Below are 21,821 nucleotides of genomic sequence, written 5' to 3' on the forward strand. Positions count from 1 at the left end.
CATGGTCTAATCTCTGTGTAAACCATCTGTTGAATTTTAATTTTAATAACTATTTTTCTACAAGTTGTATTTTTTCCTGAAATCCATTTGGTCATTGTTTCTTTTTTAGTATGTTCTTTTCTCATGTTTTTCATTTTTTATTTTTGGCTTTAATCATTTGAAATATGTATATGTATTACAGTTTATCTGATCATTCTATTAAGGTTTTTTTGGAGAGTCTTACCCTGCTATTAATTGAATTTCCCACATCTTGTTTGTATTTTTACATAGTTTTTACATTTTGCTTGCGCTCATCTTCAGCAGAGAGCTTTATTCGTGGGCATCTTTCGTGCTGTGATTGAGGGTAGGTCTCTTGCCGGGAGCCGGCATATTGCATATTGAGTGCATATTGCATATTGAGTGCAGCACTTTCCACAGCATCATCTTTCAGGATCTGGAATAGCTCAACTGGAATTCTATCACTGCCGGGGAGCCAGCGTGAGGAACTCCCCCCATGACAAAGGTCATGAGGAAGGAGGCTCGGCATACGCAAAGGCGGGATCGAGCCTCAGGAGTCCCCCTGGAAATTCTCAAGCATCTACCCCCTAAACCAGAGTCTGACTACTTTCTGCTTTGTGCTTTCACCTACACCTCTGACTTTACGGGGGGCTGTCCCCCACTACCTCTCTCTGAAAAAAAGAGTTAGCTTACAGCTCCAGTTAATAATTCCTGGGTGTGACAGTGTTTAACCTACAAACTCCTTTGGAAATCCTCTAGCCTGCCTGAATAGGTTTTTCCAGCCACATGTGATTGTTCAGAGCCTCCCAACTGTGAGAGGCAGGAGATGTTCTAAACTGCCTAAGCACAGATTCCTTTGAGTAGTTAAAAGATTGATTAGAAATTGTATTGGTGAAGGGTTTTTCACTTGTTGGGCCAATGTTTGCTGCTAAGTCTCCATACTCCTTACCTACTGTGTCCTTGGCAGTGTATTGATTGATATAATGGGTGTATAGAAATGTAAAATGCAGCTTTGTCCAATGCTTTTTTGGAGGCTGGTGCCTGACTTTGGAATAATCACCTTTAGGGAAAGATAAGTTTCTTAAAATGTTAACAGGCCTCCTGGCCAGAAGATGATGTAATTCACCTGAACTTTTGCATATGATAAGTTTGAAAGCCTGGCTTCGATTAGGACCAGGAACTGCTGTCCTTGCATGACTCCACCCCTTCCCCCATTATCCTCTATACACAACTTAAGGTATAAAAACTACTTTGGAAAATAAAGTGCGGGCCTTGTTCACTGAAACTTGGTCTCCCCATGTCGCTCTCTCTTTCAAATTCTGGCTGAGTCTCCATCTGGAGCGCGGAACCCACCATGCTTGCTAATTATGCCTGGGCTTCTAAGATCCGACCGGGGAGGCCTCAGTGTCTCCTCTCCTTCGGGAGAACGGAAGGACGCCTGCGGCCTACGTAAGTGGTGCAAACTTCTTGTCTTGAAGTTTTATTGGTCTCCCGCGTAAACCAAGCTACTCAGCCTCTTTTTTCCACTGAATTTTCCTACTGAGCTATCCTCATTCTATTACTCTTTATATCTTTAATTAATATCTAATTGAAGCTATTGTATCCTTACCCTCGCCGACGCCGTCCCCGCTTCGAATACCCTGGACCAGCCGGGGCTGGACCCCGGCAGTCTCTTTAGAATTTTACATTTCTTCTGCCAGATGTCTCATTCTGGGACTGCTTTTTTGTGTTAAACTTCTGGCCTGGAGATTCTCAGACTATGTAGTTCAACTGAGTTCAGTCCCTCAGTCGTGTCTGACTCTTTGCAATCCCATGGACTGCAGCACTCCAGGCTTCCCTGTCCATCACCAGCTCCTGGAGTTTGCTTAAACTCATGTCCATTGCATCGGTGATGCCATCCAACCATCTCATCCTCTGATGTTGTCCCCTTCTCCCGCCTTCGATCTTTTCCAGCATCAGGTTCTTTTCCAGTGAGTCAGTTCTTCATATCAGGTGGCCAAAGGATTGGAGTTTCAGCTTCAGCATCAGTCCTTCCAGTGAATATTAAGGACTGATTTCCTTTAGGATTGACTGGTTGGATCTCCTTGCAATTCAAGGGACTCTGAAAAGAGTCTTCTCCAACACCACAGTTCAAAAGCATCAATTCTTTGGCACTCAGCTCTCAATAGTTCAGATCTCAATAGCCTGTGGAAAGGCTTGTAGTTACAGATTACTAGAAGAGATACTTTTTTCCTTTCAATTTAGACCTTTCTTATTGTTGCTGTGTGCCAGTGGGCTCTTTTTTCTAGTCTGCTTTCTCTCTTTGAGGGTCTTCACCTTACATTGGAACTCAGGTTCAAGTGCCTGTTTTAGGTGGGCTCAAGAAAATAAAACAGCTCCTTTCCACAGCCACTGGAAAGGCTTGATCTCATTTATCACTGTAGTTTCTAGTTCCCCACCCCCAACATTTTTGGCCCTGGGGTTCTTCCTTGCTTTCAGCTATATAATTAAAATAATATTATGATATTTTTAAAGTTACCTACTCAGCCATATCATCAGAAGCAAGATCTTTCCCCCTAGATTCTCTTGCTCAGTGCAGTAGCTGTAGCATCTAACACAATGCCCGGCTTGTGAAGAAAGTGATATCAATACATATTTGTTATTCAGTTTTAGAAATGGGTGTTTCCATTAGGAAACCATTCCTCTTCCCTGAGGAGAAGGCCAGAGATGGTGCTCCAAATTCACTAGTATCCAACAGCCAAGAGATTTAGCGTTTGTGATTTAGCAACTTGTGAAGGATTTCAGTTTTCCTATTTTTCACTATTAAACGTTAATGCTTTCCTAAGGGCATGAAGATGCTGTTGCCAGTTGCTAGCAGGGTTTTCCAGCCCCATAAATCGGCAAATTAAAACCATCCCTGGGGAACTATTATTGCCCAGTGTCTCTTTTTATGCTGGCATTTTGGAAGTTCTTACACTGATTAAATTGACCTTTACAGTGGCTCAGCTAAGAATAGCAACTCAAAGACATGGAAACTCTTAAGGAAAATGATGTTAGTCCCATAGTTTATGCTGCCGCCAAAGAGATGAGATAATTTTTTGCATATGTGCAAAGACATACTATTCATCCTTTTCCATTGTGAAAATGTTCTTTCCAGTTCAGTGTTGGTCTAGCTCACTGGTTCTTCCTGCCTGTGCTTTTTGTTTGGTGACCATATATGCCCTGTTTCTTAGAGCAGCTGGTCACTGTGCTACCAGAAATCACACCTATAACAAATGAGAATTTTGAGGGTCATCACCACAGTTATTCTGAGGTGAAAGGCCTCAGCATAAGAGCATGTGTTATTCACTCAAAGTTCCTTTTTGACAAGTCTACATTTCTTGTATTTTGGGGCCAGGAGTTTGTGCAAATGAAACGTTGCTGAGAAGTATCTTTAAAATGCGAATCTCATCTTACCCCCACTCACCTAACTCCCTACCTACTTTTTCAAGCATCTCCAGCTGAAGGACTTTCCTTGTACTGTTTCCTTTGTTCTTCCCACCCCTCTTCCTTGGCTACTAACTTTCTAACCATCCTGGCAGTCTCAGTTCAGGCTTACCTTCCTCACAGCTGTCTGGACCTCCTTAACTAGTTTCTGTTGTAAACTATTACCAAATGAGGTGTTTTTCCTTCCTACTTGCAGTTTTATGTGTATGATTACTTTATCATCTTTTGTTAGACTTTAAGCTCCATGAGGGTAAAGACCTTTATTTATTTATATATTTTTAAGCTTGTTTTATTTTATTTTAACATTTTATTTATTTCTTTTTGCCTGGGCTGGGTCTTCATTGCTGCGTGCAGGCTTTCTCTAGTTGTAGCAAGTTGGGCTACTCTCTAGTGGTACGCAGACTTCTCATTGCAGTGGCTTCTCTTGTTTCAGAGCACGGGCTTGGGGGTGCTCAGATTTAAGTAGTTGCAGCAGGCAGGCTCAGTAGTTGTGGCTCATAGGCTCTAGAGTGTAGACTCAGTAGTTGTAGTGCATGGGCTCAGTTGCCCCACAGCATGTGAAATCCTCGGACCAAGGATTGAACCCGTGTCTCCTGCATTGGGAGGTGGATTATTAACCACTTGTCCACCAGGGAAGTCACACGTTTCACCTTTTATTTACCCATTGTGTTCCCCACTGCTATTTCAGTGCTGGTGCAGGGTAGGTACTCAATAAATGTTGAAGGAACGGGTGAAGGCCCCATGTTCCACAATGGGATGAAACACCATTTAACTTTTCAGAAAATTCGTGTGTGAAAATAATGACCTTTCAAGCAAAGAAGGGTGGAGCCCCAAGTGTGTTGCCCCTCCTCACTGCCAAGTAGAAAATGTTCCCAAAGTCAAAGAGCTCCTTAAGGGCAGGGACCTTATCTTTTCCATCAAAGACAAAATGTTGATTGTTTGGGGATTTTAGTGGATTTATTTAAGCATCTAAAGTGTTAATAGCAAGTGAAGAAGAATAACTTAAACCAAGGATGTTCTAGTTTATTAGTTAAAAGCTCAGGATCTGGAGTCAGATGAATTAGCTAGCTGCATGGCCTCAGGCAAGTTACTTAGCCTCTCTTGACTTCAGTTCTCTTTTACTACCCACGTCATCCTCTTGTAAGGAATTTAGAACAGTGCCTAGCACATAGCAGGTACTCAGTATTATTCACCCCAGCTCATTCTGCCTTCATGGAGGCTGCATAGCCATTGTTTCATTCACCAAACCTTTGTGTGCCCAGCACTGTGCCCATTCTTGGAGTTGGGGATGGGGATTAAGGAGACAGAGCTCTTGCCCATAGGAAGGGCACAGTTTTTTCTCTCATTCACTCTTGAGGAGGGGAGGGGAGGGGTGGGATATTAACTTCCCACTTGAGACTTAGCCTAAACAATGTAATTTGTGTATAGTCCTTGGAGATGCTTGGAAGAAAAGCAAAGGATACTCATGAAGAGTGCTGAGAATTTTTCATATTTGAACTTTCCATTGCATTCTGTCCAGTTCCTTTTTCTATTCTTTATGTCTGAAGCAGCCCACATTGCCAGTGAGCTTTACTGTTCTGAGAAATAGTTCTAAGTGAATGCACAGTGCTCTTTATTGAATGCTCTCTCATTGAATGCAAAGTGCTCCTTATTGAATGGGCTTTCATGCCCAGCAATAATGACTCAGAGAATAACATTGATATTAAGAGCTCAGAGGGGCTCAGTTACTACCGAAGTTACCACAGTTAATAAACATAGTGTGAGAGCCAAACTTTGAACCCAGATCTGACTGAATCTTGACCATTTGGATCTTGAGCTGCCTGGAGATCCCTGAGAGCCCTCTGGGTGACTTCCTCCTACAGGGAAGGGTAGAAGAGCAGCAAGCAACATTTGCACACCTCTATTCTTTGCTTTGACTGAGAGGAGACACAGGTTACAGGAACTTTTGCATTGGCTGCTGCCAAAAGGCACCCCACTCTGGAAAATCCCGTGGACAGAGGAGCCTGGTAGGCTGCAGTCCATGGGGTCTCTAAGAGTCGGACACAACTGAGCGACTTCGCTTTCACTTTTCACTTTCATGCATTGGAGAAGGAAATGGCAACCCACTCCAGTGTTCTTGCCTGGAGAATCCCAGGGACGGGGGAGCCTAGTGGGCTGCCGTCTATGGGGTCGCACAGAGTCCGACACGACTGAAGCGACTTAGCAGCAGCAGCAGCTGCTGAAAGGAATGGGAGGTGGGTAGGCTGGTAGACTCTTCAGGATGAAGGAGACATGAGTGAGCATCTTAACTAGCTCTTGGGCCGCTGAGTGAGTGACTTCCCCAGAGTCCTGTTCCTCGGTAATGGCGGAGCTAGGACCAAACCCAAGGCTTCTGGATTTTCTTCTCCTAGCAGTAGGTCTTTCTCTGGAGGAGCTCATCATGCTCACATCTCACTACTCTCTTAATCCATCATTTCTTCCTTGTAAAGGTCCGTGAGTCCATGTCTCTTCTTCTTTAACTGCCCACCTATTTCCCTTCCTCCTGTAGCAGAAAATGACAGTTCCCATAACCAAGACCATCCTAGACAACTTGGGGACTCTATTTGAGGAGAGGAGAACAGGGGATGAGATATCCTAGGTTAAAATGTATTTGGGAAACTGAGTTAAATGATGCTGTCACAGTCCGCTGTCCTGGGGAAAGTGGAAGGAGAGCAGGGAAAAGAGCAGGGTTCTGTTTATACCAGGCTTCCTGTCTCGGTGAATGGGAAAGCCAAGAAAAAACCTGACACCAGTAGGTCATTAAGATGCCACATGTTTAGATTTCAAACACATTCCATTTCTTGCCTCACAGAGGACCAGTTGACCACCCTGTGTTCCAAGCCTGGACCTCATCTGATAAAATTTTTTGAGGCAGAAGTGTCACTGGATTCTTTCATGTCTTGAGGTGTAGGCAACACAGCCTCTTTTCGAAACTATGTGGACAGTTTGAACTGTGCTCTTGTGAGTCAGGCCAGAAGAATGGCATTTCAGGGACTGGTAAACTTGGGAGAAACTTTTTCATGTCCTTAGGAAAGCAGTGTTTTGCTCTGAAGTCAGGGGAGGTGTGTTCTGGCAAAAGCATCGAGCGCAGATCTGCTTTCTCCACATGCGTCAGCCTCAGAGGAGGCATCCTAGCGGACAGCCACCTTCTAGGTGCGCCATTTTCCTTACGGTGGACGTGGGGAGGCAACAGTAGGGTTCTGTGTGCAGCGCTGTCACAAAACTGTCGTCAGAATCAACAGATGTCGTGCCCATGTTTCCTTCTTCCTAAACCCCTTTGCACCAGGGTGTAAGACTCTTAAAGACCAGGAAACACCTGAGGATGTGGTGGAAACACGCTCTGAGCCAGGGATCTGAGTTTTAGCCATGCCTTTTCTTTTGTCTTCGCCCTGTGGCTTCAGGTCCCCAGCCTCTAGCCCTGTAGACAGTCTCTGGATTGCTTTGTTTATATCCTTGGCCAAGTAGACAGTGTAGTAGAGCAGGGCCCAGAGAACAGGAACCAACTATGTGGCTTGAATTTCCACTGGCAGGCGTCCGCCCGGATGTACACTGTGGGCAGGGTCAGCCTGAGTAGCAGCAAATACAATACTGTGGTTTTGGTTTCTTTGCTGAGCAGGGTTTTTTCCCTTCCTAACTGTGCTCCTTGAGGTTAGGGACAGTGTCTTATTCATCTTCATGTCTCTCATACCCAGCCCAGTGTCCGGCACAGAGACGGTGTCCAGTCAATGACTGTGTTGCTTCTTTAGGATAAAGAAATGTTGAAAGCCACATCTTAATAGGTCTCATGCACTGTGGCCCAGAGGACATTTGAGGCTGAAGTTTATTTAAGTTATTATAAACTTATTTATAAATAAGTTATAAAGCTTATATATAAACTTACTGAAGTTTATTTAAGTTTCATATCTTAACTGTGAAATATAAAATAAACCCTTCCACCTCTATTCCCATTCACCAGTGCTGTGAATAGAATTTGGCAAAATGCTAGATGGTTACTCAGCAGTGCCCTTTCTATAGCTGTCCCTGACAAGGGACAGTGTGAATCCTAGATCCAGTCAAGATTATTAAGGGATCATCTGATAAGCAAAAAAAGATCTAGCAAATTGAAACTGCATTAGGTCACCTAAGCAAGTCACTCTTAAGACTGAAGAATTTTAATAAATAGCAGGTTTTTTAGCCTTCTTTTGAATCACGCTGTAATTAACCTTGGAAATCAAGTGTTTTAAAGGGAGGATGGACTGGCTGACCAGATGCTAATCCTAGAATACGTACTGCCTTAATTATTCCAGGAACTTTCACAGAGAAGCTGGTTTTATTTAAAATGTACAGCCAGTTACAGGAGAATCATGACCGTCTTATGGGCTAAATTAGCATCAGAACATGGAGTGCTTCAGCTTGGACATAAAGCAAGGAGGACTCTGCTCTGTTTTTCTCTCTGAGAACTCTGCTCTTTACCACTTGGCTTTGTGTACTGAATCTTCTTCCCTCTTTAATAAGCCATATTATTTTTCTTAAATCTGCTGTTGTTGCGTGGGTCTTCTTTTTTTTTTTTTCTCAATGGAGTAAATATTGGTACAGACTGTTTGGTGGAGGATGGATAGGTGACCAGAAAGAGGGGGATAAGAAGAAAGTGTTAGTCGCTCAGTCGTGTCTGACTCTTTGTGACTCCATGGACTGTAGCCCGCCAGGCTCCTCTGTGCATGGAATTCTCCAGGCAAAAATACTGGAGTGGGTTGACATTTCCTTCTCCAAGGGATCTTCCTGACCTAGGGATTGAACCCGGGTCTCCTGCATTGTAGGCAGATTCTTTACCAACTGAGCCACCAAGGAAGCCCTATGAGAAGAAAAGTGGTATTTAAAAGCTATAATTCAATGTGCTAAAATTTTAAATTTCTTTCAGGATAAGGAAACCTGCGTGGGTACCAACAATCAAAGCTACATCTGTGACACAGGACACTGCTGTGGACAGTCTCAGTGCTGCAACTACTACTATGAACTCTGGTGTAAGTCCTTGCCTGGGGGCTTCTTGATGTCCAGCCGCCTCAGTTCACCTCCTCTGCTTATTGGGAAACTGAAAGCTGGTCAGCCTTGTTCCTACTCTGTCGGTGGCAGTGTTGGCGAGCAGACTCTGCTAGGTTCTGGAAGCAATCCCTCTGTAGAGGAGGAGCACTCCGGTGCTCTTTGGACACCATGAGCTAAAGACTGGAAAATATGGTCTGAGCCCTCCTAAGAGGCCATGGTTAGCACATCTGCTGCAGAAGCTTCTGAGTGGGATTCTCTTGGATGCCCTCTCCAGGGTGTGCCAAGCAGTGATGACAGCTTATGCCCTCTCACAGGCCAGGCTGCCCAGACTCCCCATCTTTGCAAAGAGAGGTTTGCAGCAGCCAAGCTGCTGTGGATGCCGGGCTGCTGTCTGGATAGCTGTAATGCCATTTTCTTGTTAAAAAAAAACAAAACACCAGGACTTCCCAATTCCCCACAGATCCTCAAGGAGCCGCCTCTGTTTCTGAGGGTCCCTCTCAGTGGGATCTTTCCTTAGGTCGTAGCTAACAGAGCCCTCCTGGAGAGGAGGAATAGAGGTTCAGCCCCCTTTGTTCCTTCCCCAGATTGCAAACTGAACTGTCTGGAGGCTTCTCAGTCCACCTAACCTGTTACCATCAACCCAAAGACATTTTGAGTTGTCAGCTCCACCACCTTGTCACTGGCTCGGTGGAGGCCAGGACCACTTGCACCTTCTTGAGTTGTACAAGGATGGGGACAATGCCCTGGGCTTCAGGGAGTGACCTACACTCAGAGAGTTCACTGAAGCACTTTGTACTCTGATCTTCCTGAAACTCAGATGAGACACTGGGGATACTGAACAAAGAAGGGGGGAGGATGGGAGAGTCCTGAGGGCAGAGCGTTGCCAGGTGACCAGCACTACAGTGGTTCTCAAGCTGTCCGTTGATAGAGGAGGCAGTAGATTGTTTTCCCAGAGAATTATAAGCCCCCATCACTCCCTCCATGTGAAGACAACCTTTGCTGCTTGCTTCACATCCTTGCCATCACCTCCACCTCTGCCCTTTTCCCCCTTCTCCTTTCTGATCTCCCCATTCACCCCACATCAGGTATATGTCAGAAAGCAGCTAGAAAGGCTGTTGTTTAAAATGGAAAGGAAATTAGACTCTTGGCTGGGAAGCTTCTCCTTCTGAATGCAAACGAGCTTGTAGCCAGTGGGAGTGGTTCCTACAAAAAAGACCTCTCCTCACCCTCGTACTTCCCTTTTGATGATTGGCTTTTCTGCCTCTCTGAGGAATTCCAGGGATGATTAAGGGCAGACTCCTTCCCAAGGAGAGAACAGGGTCCAAAATGTCCCCATCAGTCCTCCAAGTACATAAGCAGCAGCAGCACAGGCAGGCCTGGAGTTGTCGGTGCTATTTTAGAAGGGGTGGGGCTGAGAGACTCACTGGAGAAACACAAAGTGCCAGGCAGGTGGACAGACTGTTTAAATGTTTTAAAATGCAGATAACCACAGGGTTCAAATTCTCCCTTTCACCCCTTATTAAAACAAAAGTCAAAGCTGGGCTGCCAAAAAGCCACAGAGCTGCGGTTTGTTTTTCTGGGGCCCGGCCCAGGCGGCATCAGTTGCGGAAAGGATGGAGTTGCCGATGGCCCCCATCTCAGATTGACAGAGTCTCCTGAGGTGTTGGCGGAACAGACTCAGTAGCCACCAGAATTGGGTCATGAATGCCAAGGCTAGAGTTGGGGTGATGGGGACAGGGAGATGCAAGACACAGGTGTCAGGGAGGCAGGTGGTCTGGGAACCAGGCACTTCACTCCACGGGCCTAAAGAAAGCCAGGGGAAGAGCTGCACAGTGACTAATCACTTCTCCAGTCGTGGTTAGCTGGGGAAAGAAGGAGGCCAGACAGAGACCAGTCTGGCCGGGGAGGAAAGACTCACCCCTCTACAAGATGGCCCGTGCCTGCCAAGTTCTCAAGAGAGACTAAAAGCCCAACTTCCTCTTTGTGCCCAGAAATGGCTTTTTGGTCAGAAGATGCCCAGTAAGCGTTGTGCCTCTCTCCAGAATTCTTTGGTTTTTCTCCTTCTTGAGGGCCTGGCCTCGGCCTGATGTGGAGAGGAGGGAGGTCAAGTGTAGGAATGAGCGCTTTCAGTTCTCATGGGAACTGTGCTTCTGGTCACTCTGAACCCTGTTCTCTCTAATTGCCTTTGAACTCTGCCTGAAAATAATGGGCTTTGGGTTATTCTTTTTTCTTTTTCCTTTGGAAGGAAAAGATCTCAGCCAGGAAACCCTTGGCAGAGTTTTTGTCAGAGTACCTTTTTAACCATAGTTGCCTACTGGGAAGGCCTCAGGGAAAAATAAATGCCATTTCCATCAACCCTCATACCACTGCTAAGCCAGATTTTCCTGTGTGCTGAGGACTGGCACACACACACATGCAGAGCCCACTTTGCATAGACACACAAGCACATCATAAACACACAGAGACCTAAAACTTCAACCAGCACCCTTTCTCCACGGTCGTTTTAATCTCTTGTAACATAGGCCATTGTCATTAGTGGGTCTGCATCAGTTCAGGAATGAAAGTCCTGTTTTACCACCGCCATGGTTGAGGCTTTAAGACCTGGCCTTATCATCCCATGCATTTTTATGGCTCTTGTACTTTCAATCATCATTCAATCATTTATTCAGCAAACTCTTATTCCAGTGGTTTCAGACTTTGGCAAGCGTCTGCATTTCCTGGAGGGCTTATTAAAGCATGGATTTCTGGGCCCAAGTCCTAGAGTTTTTGATTCAATAGATCTGAGGTGGATCTGAGAGTTTGCAATTCTAACCAAGTTTCTACTGGATGAGGTGGCCTCTTCTGTGTTAAAGCATGTGGGGAGACAGAATCCTTTCCATCAAGAAGGGAGTCTCTAAGCAGAGAGAGGAGATAATACAACATGCCTCACTAGTAATGCAAAGTAGAAAGTGGAGTGTGTGTGCCAGGACCGCTGCATATGTGCTAGGAGAATTTGCTTTCGCTGGACAGGATTCAGGCAGGCTGCATGGAGGTGGTGGCATTTGAAGCAGGCCTTAAAGAAAGGGTGGATAAGATTTAAACACATGGAGAAGGATAGGATGACTTCTCAGGCAGAGGAACGCCAAACACCATAGGTCAAGGCTCCATGGGAAAGAAGAGATCATGCATCACATTAACCTTTTCCCTGGGATCGTGGGGTTCACTCAGGGGCGATGAGAGTGCTGGTGTGCATAAAACTCTGCTGTGGGCTGGGCACCCAGTAAAGTCTGCACACATGTCAGCTCAACCTGCTCTAAGGACAACCCTGCCAGATATGCATAGCCCATTTCTCAGGACCTAGGGTGTTCAGTCACCAGTCAGTCAGTTGTAGTTGAGTCGTGGGGTCAGTGTGCCTCACACAAAGCTACCCTCTTCCAGAACTCTTAAGTGCCAGGCCAGAGGGTGGTGGGCCCAGATTGTGGAGGGTCTCGAATGTGCAGGTTTGAGAACTCTGCGTGTGGACATTAACTCAATTATCCTCACAATGACCAAGTAGGTAGAAACTGTTATTCTCCCCATTTTACAGATGAGGGAAGTCAAGGCAAAATGACCAGGGTCACAAAGCTAGAATATGAAACTTGTCCAGACTTGCTGATGAAGTTGCAAGTCCTCTGAAGCCTTCATTTCCCAAATTCAGGCCTTTTCCACAGTGGAAAAGGATCTCCTGCTAAGAGCTGTCGAGGGCTAAGGGGGATACCCACCATCGTATGGGGTAGGAGGAGAGCTAGTGGACAGTATACTTTGGCTTCCTAATGAGGAATTTCCTGCCAGTTGGGGAGTGGTGTTTTCCCAAGTTTATAGTGAACTCCAGGGCACATGACTCAGTTCCTACATTGGACTGTGATTGTTTTTAAAAACATGTTTTCCATTTTGCTTAGCATGACAAGTGTGCCCCACAGTGAGGTCACAGCTTTCAGAGGTCACTGGGGAATGTAATCTGTGGGTAGATGTATGTTTGGGGAGGAGGGCATGCTTCTGTCTTTCTCTATGTGGCTCTTTCTTTTAGGGTTTCCTTTTAAAAACTTTCCTCCTTGTTTGTGAAAACTAGTGAAAAGATCAAAAGTTTGCACAACTCCGTAGGGACTAGTCTAGATGGTCCCCCTTTTAAAGATGTGGGGACATGGCTTTGCCTAGAATCCAGTAGGATCTGTTGTGTGAGGGTCAGACAAGAATGCCTTCTGTCTTCCCACATTAACTCCATCAAGTGGGACCAGTCCTTAGGGGGCTCTTCTGGACCTGTGCTAATGCCCCATTACTCCACTTGGCCCCTTCTGCTCCCACATCAGCTTTCCCCTAGTTTTGATGTATACTATCACTTTGTGATACTGTATTAGAAATGCAGAAATTGGAGCTCAGTTTGAGACTTCATGTAATATCATACAAATGGTACATAGTAGAGAGAGTTTTTCTACCCATGCTACCACATGAAAAGAAGCAACTAATGGAATTTCAGTAGACATGTGAGTTTTCTGGTGCTGTTAGATATGACTGCGGTAACCCTGCCAAAGGTATGCCTTCTACTTGTCTCATTTCTTCCCCCAGTCTCCTTCCACCCTGCTTCATTTTTCCTTTAAAAAAAAAAAAGAAAAGACCTCTTTTTCTATTAGACTTCTAGTTCAGTGGAACTTAGGCTTTTTCTGGAACAAGGATTCTCTTAAGAATCTGATGAACATTTGCAATCTTCTCCTCCAGAAGAGCCTATAAAGGCTTAGTCTGGATAGGCTAGAGGTTATGCTCAGTAATAAACAAGTCCAAACTCCTGGAGGTCCTAAAACAACAAGTTTATTGCTCACACTCTGTGTCCATCACAGATTGGATGGTAGCTTTGTTCCTACTTCTTTATCCTCTGGGGCCAGACTGACCCTGAACTCAGTCTAGAATGTTATGACTTGCTGTAGCAGAAGGGAATCTAACAGAGGATCTCACATTAGCAAGAAATGTTCTGGCCTCTTAGTGACATCTGTCACTTCCAGTCTCAATTTGTTAAGTTTGAAGTAGCCCCAAAATGTCACCTAATCATAAGGGGGCCAGGAAATTCAAGCCTGCCCACATGCCAGGAAGGGGGAGAACCAGAAATATTTGGCCAACATGAAAACCATGAAAAAAATCTCTGCTGTAAGAGCTAAGAAGTTTTGCTTTAGATCATATATAGTGCAGCATGAAGGTTTCAAGTTAATTTACCTTTAGGTAAGAAACAATTAGAAAAGTGACAGGAGGCAAAAAGTAGAGTTAGGTGCTGATTATGCCATGGGAGAATGTACTTTTAAAATTATGAGGTAACACAGAAGCATAAAGGATTGTGATATGATGCTGGGCAAGTTAATGTAGGTAATATAAAAAAGTGGTTAGCCCAGAATCTTTTAGGCTTGACTCTAAAATATTCCCTGGTGGCTCAGAGGGTAAAGCGTCTGCCTGCAATGTGGGAGACCCGGGTTCAATCCCTGGATTGGGAAGATCCCCTGAAGAAGGAAATGGCAACTCACTCTAATATTCTTCCCTGGAGAATCCCACGGACGGAGGAACCTGGTAAGCTACAGTCCACGGGGTCGCAAAGAGTCAGACACGACTGAGCAACTTCACTTTCTTTCTTTCTTTTTCTAAAATGTTCTCAGAGACAGGCTCTTCAGCAGAGTGCATTTTGCTTGCTTATGCCGCCTCCCTTGGGTGTGACCTAACCCTGCAAGGCTGGGAGCTGACCAGACCGTAGAGGCAGGAGATGTTACAGGGCAGCAGTGGGAAGCCAGTTCACTCCCAGAGCTCCTTTCCGGCCTCAAAACCCCTCCCTGAGGGCTCCACTAACAGTCCGGTCAGCCAGTATTGAAAGGAGAGAAGTGTAAGTTAAATTATTTAAGCAAATGTCCGCTGTGACTCTGGGAAGGACCACAAGGGAGACTTCGGACTTAAACTTACGTCTGTGTTCTCTGGTTAGGAATGGGGTTTTTCTGTCTGCTGATGGGAAAAGGGGAAAAGATCCTCTCCTCATTGTCCTCCGCCTGTTCTGTCACCAGACCTCGGCAGAAGTTTCTGTGGAACTGTGACATGTGCTAAAAGCAGCAAGGTGCAGCAAGTGGTGTTGCCAGCCTGCCAGGGCTGGAAGGCACTACTGCTGTCCTGTCTTACCCCATAGGGGTGGTTCTGTGGGTAGATTCAGAGAGGACACCCCTGGGGGACAGAAAGAAACACCCTGGCTGTTGCCAGAGGCCACACCCTAAATTTCAGTGGGCTCTTTCAAAATATTGTGTCTGGTACAAACAGAAAAAATCAGGGATTTATTCATTTGTAATTGTTTACCAGGAAAAAGAAGCTTTTTTTTTTTTAATATTCATTCTGATAAGAGTTATAGAAATACTTAACATATTCTAAACACAAACTTATAGTTGCAGAGCAGATGATTAAAAATAATATATAACATTTGTAATGGAAAAAATTGAAGTTCCTCAGAAATAGGGAGCAAATGAAAAATAATGTAATATAGTCTCATTTAATAAAAACTCACCTTAAAATTATTCCTCAGATTTATTTTAATTGAGAAAAAGTATTTTTTTCCCAAAGAAGTAAATGTTCATCTTAGAAAATGCAGGAATTGCAGATAAACAAAACATAAGAACTGGTAACAGAAAATCCTGTTGTCCAGGAATAATCTCATGATTAACTTCCTGATCATCCCTGTGGATATTTATACTTTTTTTAAAGCAAAAGTCGGGGTCATATTTTATGCTGTTTTGTAATTGCTTTTTTTTTTCATTTAGTATTTGAAACATATTATTATGTCAAAAATAGTATTCTGTGGATAATTTTTTTAATGATTCATATCATTTCATTTTATGAAGACATTCCCAGAGGAATTTTTAAGCCTATTCAGAAATGTATTAATTATTTTTTAAGCCAGAAAAAATAAAATTTAGTCACAGATATTTTTAAGTTTTAACTTACTTTGTTTCTAGTTTTATAATTTGAAAGAAGAAAATAAAAATTAGGGTAAGCAATTAAAATTTCTTCTCATAATCCCACAACTTAAAGATGTCACTATTTTTGTGTTTTTCTTTGCAATCTTTTTTTCCCCTCTAATCTTTATTTATTTTTTAAAGCAAAATTGCTCATTTATTAAACAAATTAGAAGCCTTTTCTGTATACATGTGAAGATTGGAGAGGGGTTCTTATATTAGGGTTTGCAGGGATTCTCTAAATATGATCAAAGAGGACATCAGTGGGAAATGAGAAGAAACAGTCCACCTGGGGAAAAGAGAGCTGTGGGCTTCTCCCCTGCTCCTTTGCTCCTCTCTGGAGCCAGGTGGAAGAAAGGGAGACCACTGATGCTTCCCAGTCTAAGCCAGCTGCAGGCAGAGCGAGGTGGGGGAGTTGATTATTTGTGATGATGTGAGATGGAATTGTACCAGCTCATATCAAGAGCAGAGGAAGTTGTTTATACTCTCCAGGGAAGTAATGGGCTGAGGCAATTAGAATTTTTCCACCTCTAACTTCCGTGACTCCTGTATGATGGAGGCAAAGTGGTAGAGGAAAAAACTTTTATCAGGCAGTCCCTCTGGGGTCCTCTGCAACTGCTTGTCTGCTGACTTGTGGAGATTCTGAGGGGCTCTTCATTCTTGGTGGGGAGCCTGGGAGCCATCCTTGTGGGCCAGGGCTGGTGAGGGGAGATGGGCACCAAGAGGGGCTGAAGCATTTTCTCAGATCTCTTAAGAGAGGAAGGGCACATTGTCCTGAAAGGTAAGCATACTTAATGCCCACCAGACCTAAAATATAGGAGAACCTGGGGTGCTAGACCAGCATCTCAGCACTCCTCCCCTCTCCCAAGAGCCTGGAGGCACCCCGGAGTGAGTAACCTCTTTTAGGGTCACTTTTCTTAACATTCCTGCCCTCTTCCGTCCCACATATCTTTCACTCTCGATTTATGAAAATTGAATATCGGTTCTGAATGTAACTGCCAGGCAAGGCTCAACAGTGCTAGCTTCGGCTAGGTGCACACCGTCCCAGTCTCCTTGTGCTGCGAGGGGCCCCTTCAGCTGGTGTCCCACTGGCATTCATGGTGTGCCTGCCCCTCTCTGTCTCTCCTTCCCTCCCAGGGTTCTGGCTCGTGTGGACCATCATCATCATCCTGAGCTGCTGCTGCGTCTGCCACCACCGCCGAGCCAAGCATCGCCTTCAGGCCCAGCAGCGGCAGCATGAGATCAACCTGATCGCCTACCGGGAAGCCCACAATTACTCAGCGCTGCCATTTTATTTCAGTACGTACTCCAGAAGCCACCAAACCCGCTCTCAGAGGGAGTGGGGGGTGGGGGCGGGCGTGACACACAGACTGTGGGCCTCAGGGCTTGGCCTCTTTATGCCTAGAGCAGGGTCTCAGAAGTGGGAACAAGAGGCTGTGCACCTTGAGCACCGAGAGGCCAGGGCTGTGGATGTAGCCCCTGGGCCGTTCCATTCCACACTGGCTGGGTTCTCACTGCATCTCTGCTCCTTTAGATTTTTGTTAGACGTGTTGTTGAATGGTGTATGATATGAATGAATTGAGATTTTGAGGTCAGTGGCCTTGAAATCTCTCCATTTTGCTTCCTGCCATGTGATATGCCTAAGCAGAGGCTGCCATAAAAAGGGCAGGAGTGGGAGGTGATAGTGGGATTTCCTGAGAACCAAGAAACTCAATGATTCACTGAAGGGCACACTCACCTGACTTCCCTGGAGTTCCTTCCACTGATCTCTCAAAGGATTGGTGGAGGCCCAGTGGTGCAGCCTGTCCAAAGGCATTCTGCAGTGTGTTCTACAGAATAAAATAGTCGTAAATTTGGAATTCCTCATCTAGAAGAGTTAAGTGCTTTGCACAGTGGCCAGTGTATAGTAAGTGCTCAATAAATGCTTGTAATCACTGTTATAATTAGATCATCTGTGTCTCAAAGCAGAGGATGACTCACCTGCCATGTTCCTAATAAGCCTTGATGACAGGTCCCTCATCCTGCATTGGTAAGCCACCTGCTCTTGGTCTGAAGCAGGATGAGGTTTAGTATGTCTTTCCAGCCATACTAGGGTGAGAGGCAACACAGCTTTCCAGCCTCCCAGAGAAAGGCTGTCTTCACGATATACATCTGGAAAGTCGCTCACAGCCCTTTGTCCTGCCTGCACCTGAGAGTTGTCACTTGATGGGTATGCTGGGGGTGGGATGAGATACCTGTGAGCCTGCAGTCTGTCCTGTAACAATTGCCAGTGCAGTAATTTCTCCTTCCTACCTCCCCGTTTTAGGGTTTTTGCCAAACTATTTACTACCTCCTTATGAGGAAGTGGTGAACCGACCTCCAACTCCTCCCCCACCATACAGTGCCTTCCAGCTCCAGCAGCAGCAGCAGCAGCAGCTACCTGCACAGTGTGGCTCTGCAGGCAGCAGCCCCCCAGGCACCGACCCCACCAGGGGCTCCCAGGGGGCTCAGAGCAGCCCCTTGTCCGGGCCCAGCAGAAGTAGCACGCGACCCCCAAGTGTCACTGACCCTGAGCCCTCCGACGTGCCAGCAGACCCAGCAGCCACCAAAACCTCTGGCATGGAGCCCGGCGGCTCTGTGGCTGGCCTGGGGGAGGTGGACCCCACGGCCTTCCTGGACAAGGATTCCGAATGTAAGGAGGAGCTTCTGAAAGAGTACAGCTCTGAGCAGGGCAGCGCCCTCCCTGACAACAAAGACAAGACACCTGGCAGACATCGCCGCTTCACGGGTGACTCAGGCATCGAGGTGTGTGTGTGCAACCGGGGCCACCATGACGATGACCTCAAAGAGTTCAATGCGCTCATCGACGATGCTCTGGATGGGCCCTTGGACTTCTGCGACAGCTGCAGTGTTCAGCCACCTGGCGACGAGGAGGAAGGTCTCTGCCAGCCCTCCGAGGAGCAGGCCCGGGAGTCCGGGCATCCACACCTGCCAAGGCCGCCTGCCTGCCTGCTGCTGAACACCATCAACGAGCAGGACTCCCCAAACTCCCAGAGCAGCAGCTCCCCCAGCTAGAGCAGGTCCTGGCTATACCTGAGATCTTGGCGATGCAACCAGGGTAGGGGAAAACCATGCGAGAAGCATTAAGTAACTGTGTTCCTTCCCCCGCACCCCCTGCTCCTGCATTTTCCTGCATCTCCAGGTACAGTTTGGGGTGTGGGTGGCTTGCCCCCCCACAGAAACACAGTGCCATGGAGGGCTGAGAAGTTATCCTGTGACTCATTCCTCATACCCCACCCCATTCCCCTTTACCTCTTTTAAAGTCACATCTCACTACCTGCTTGGGTCAGAGAGAGGTGTGTTCAAAAGCCCCCAAGGAGGGAATGAGACCGTGCCCTGAGGTGACTCTTGGTGATGGAATGGATGTGCTTTCCGGTGTTAGTTTATGAGAACCTCGCTGCATCTCTGTCCAGAGGAGGTGGCTGGTCTCAGCTCTGGATGAAGAAGGAAGCTCACAGAGGCCCAGGGATTGTCTCCCCTTGCTACCAGCATCTGTGGAGCCAGAATTGTGTTCTGCTATGGTGGGGAGGAGAGTTGACTAGCAGTTGTGTGGTGGATTGGTAAGGGACTTGTGCTCTCAAATTCCAGCTGACGAGCTCGTGGTGCCAGGGTGTCCTGGAGGGGCCCCTCCCTTCTCAGCAGGATCTGGCTGGCTGCAGGCTGGTTCCAGGCTGGAAGATTATATACCTGCCCTTTGTTTTGTTTTGTTTTTTAAAGAAAAAAACAACAACAAAAGCAAGCTGAAAACAAGAACTTGACCAGTGGGCAGGCAAGAATTCTGTTTTGGAAAAGGGAAGTTGGTGTCTTTTTCTCAACTTGGCCTTCAAAGAGCCTGGCTATAGTTGAGCCAGGAGATACATAATGTGCAGGCTTGGGTGGGGGCTGTCTCTGGAACTCCTGTGGATGAGCAGGAGGCCCAGCAGTGTGGCAGCGGATGGAGGTGCAACTTCCCGTTGTCTCTGCCCTTTGATCTGCACCCATGGGTGACCAGTGCCCTCCCCCCGTCCCAGACACACGTCTGCCGGCCTTCACGTCTCACTGTTCTCTACGAACAAATGAGGCTGTGGGTCCTGCGGAAGGGCAGGCCCACAGTCTGGCTCTCACACAGTATTTTCTCTTGATTCTGAATAAGTTGTTTTGTTTATTTGTTTATTTTTTCAAACTGACCACTTGGAAAAAGAATGCCTTGGTTATCTGTGGTTTTCATGCCCTTTGCCTGCTCCGCACCACCCTGAGTGGGGTATCTGATTTTTGTAGCCTATGTAAAGAGTCTCAGTGGCCCAGATAGGAGGGTGTAGGCAGCTCTCCTGAAGGACCACAGGATCCTTAATTCCTGTAGTTTTGCTTCAGAAACCAGGTGAGCTTTGATAGGAATAATCTGAATGGAGAAAGCAAACTGCCGAAACTAACATTCCCTGCCCAGCCCTGTTCACATGAAGAGCTTGGTTCTTCCCCCACTCTTGAATGATGATATTCAGAGTAGGCGTTGACGTTTTGGTTAAGAAAGGAAGGTATATATCTGTATATATATGAATACACACGTATCTATGTGTATGTGTATATATATATATGTATATAAACACATACACACAAAATAGACAAATCTGAGGCTGTGAGGTGAACAAGTGTCTGCATTTGGAGTCCACAAAACCAAAATCCATGTTGAACAAGTGCAGTCTGTACACGATGACTTTTCCAGTAACCTGTGTGTGTCTGTCCATTGTGTGTGAGCCCCCAGCCCTGTTTTCCTGTGAATATACTTTGAACGGCAGCCACTCTGTTCACATTACCCATGCGTTCGGAGCAGGCGCAGCCCTCTCAAGGTAATTTATTTTACGCATTTACTGTTTACTGAGCAAATGTCTGACTGTGCACTTGGGTGTACTCAGCAGTGCTGTTGACGGCAGTCCCCACGTTTGCCAGAGATACTGTGCTCCAAGTAGAGGTTTTACTCTACCCCTCACTGCAATTTGCACATTGCTCCATGGACACGCGGAGGCCTGTGTCCTATTCCCTGTAAGTGGAAAGTGCTCTGAACCTGTCCGCTTTCCCCAGCTGCTCCCAGCCCTTGGCATCAGCCCCCAGGAGGGTCCAAACCCCCTCAGGACAGAGGGCCAAGGTGGAACCTCAGACAGAAGCTTGACTGGATCTTCCGAGTCAAGCTCAGACTGGCTTTGGCCCAGGCATTGGCCCTACCCAGAATTGCCAGGAGGCTTTGATGGCCACCACAGTGCCATAGGGCTTACCTCCCTCTGCTGAGGTCCAGCACGTGGCCGACGTGTGGCCAGAGCAGGCAGGAGTGTGCCTGCAGCCCCCCTCAGACGCCTTTCCTGATGCCTTTTTTTTTTAATCTCAAACAACTCACTAAAGTGTCTCAAAGACTATTCAGTTTTACCAAAATGAACCCTGTTTGAGTTAACTGGTTAAAGGGGTGGATTCTGGCCCTCTGAAGATTCCTTTTCCAGTCAGAGTGGGGAACTGGTCTGCAGGTTTACTGCTGGGTTCACTGCAGTGTCTGACCCTAAAGGCACGAGAAGAAAATGAAAATGCGGTGGGTGGAGCTGGACTCGAGTCCAGTGTCACCGCCTGGCCCCTGCTACATGAGGCTGCCCTGCACATGGAGGCACAGAAGTAGGGAGCTGAAGGACGCTTGAGGGGCCGGGGAGATTTGAGGGAGCCTGGTGTTCCAGGCAAATGAGAAGAAAGGGATGGGTCAAGGGTTTGGTGCTACAGTCGGAAGATTTGCAATTGCTAACACATTCCTGTGTGAGGCACATCACCCTTTGTCAGTTATTGTGAATATGTGTATTTTAAGCAATAAGATTCAGCTGGTCAGACTTTTCTGGGCAGTCTTGGTGACGCATTTCCTGTGCTGTGATTGTTCTGAAGACAGAGTGGCTCTAACCACTGTGAGAAGCCCAAATAAAAAATCCATCCCCAAAACCTGATTACGGTTTTTCCTTGCAATGCTTGTTCCTTTTTCCTCCTTCCCTTGAGATTCCTCATCTTCTCCACATAGAGGCCAAGAGACATCACAGCCGTCAGGACAGGCACTTGGGCTGAGGGCAAGCTGAGGGCACTTTCTGTCCTGAGGACTTCCCCCCAAACCCCTTGCTCTGCCAATGGGATATTTCTGAGTTCTTCATAAAGTCCCACAAACAGGTTAAAAGCAGATCCCCCCACCAAAAGCAGAAACACATTTTGTTAGAGACTCCGTAGCTAAGACATTTAAAGGAAGCGAGCCGTTCTGGGGAACTCTTGTATTGGTACGGTAGAGTTGTGGGTGGGTGCTTGGCCTTG

The 21,821-nt window shown here is 46.4% G+C and overlaps 1 protein-coding gene across 4 annotated transcripts in view; it reads left to right on the plus strand.

Moving 5' to 3' along the window:
- The window catches only part of WBP1L (WW domain binding protein 1 like), a 61,108-nt gene extending 39,639 nt beyond the window's left edge, over positions 1-21,469 (plus strand). For all 4 annotated transcript variants that reach the window (XM_025274156.3, XM_006064897.4, XM_006064899.4 and 1 more), the window contains 3 exons: positions 8,378-8,480; positions 16,620-16,781; positions 17,788-21,469. In XM_025274156.3, the coding sequence (XP_025129941.2) occupies positions 8,378-8,480; positions 16,620-16,781; positions 17,788-18,536 (1,014 nt within the window). In that variant the 3' untranslated portion in view covers positions 18,537-21,469. The remainder of the gene's footprint in view (positions 1-8,377; positions 8,481-16,619; positions 16,782-17,787) is intronic.
- The last annotated feature ends 352 nt before the right edge of the window (positions 21,470-21,821 follow it).

The sequence above is a fragment of the Bubalus bubalis genome, chromosome 23 (genome assembly GCF_019923935.1).
Source record: "Bubalus bubalis isolate 160015118507 breed Murrah chromosome 23, NDDB_SH_1, whole genome shotgun sequence".
In the NCBI taxonomy this organism is placed as follows: domain Eukaryota; kingdom Metazoa; phylum Chordata; class Mammalia; order Artiodactyla; family Bovidae; genus Bubalus; species Bubalus bubalis.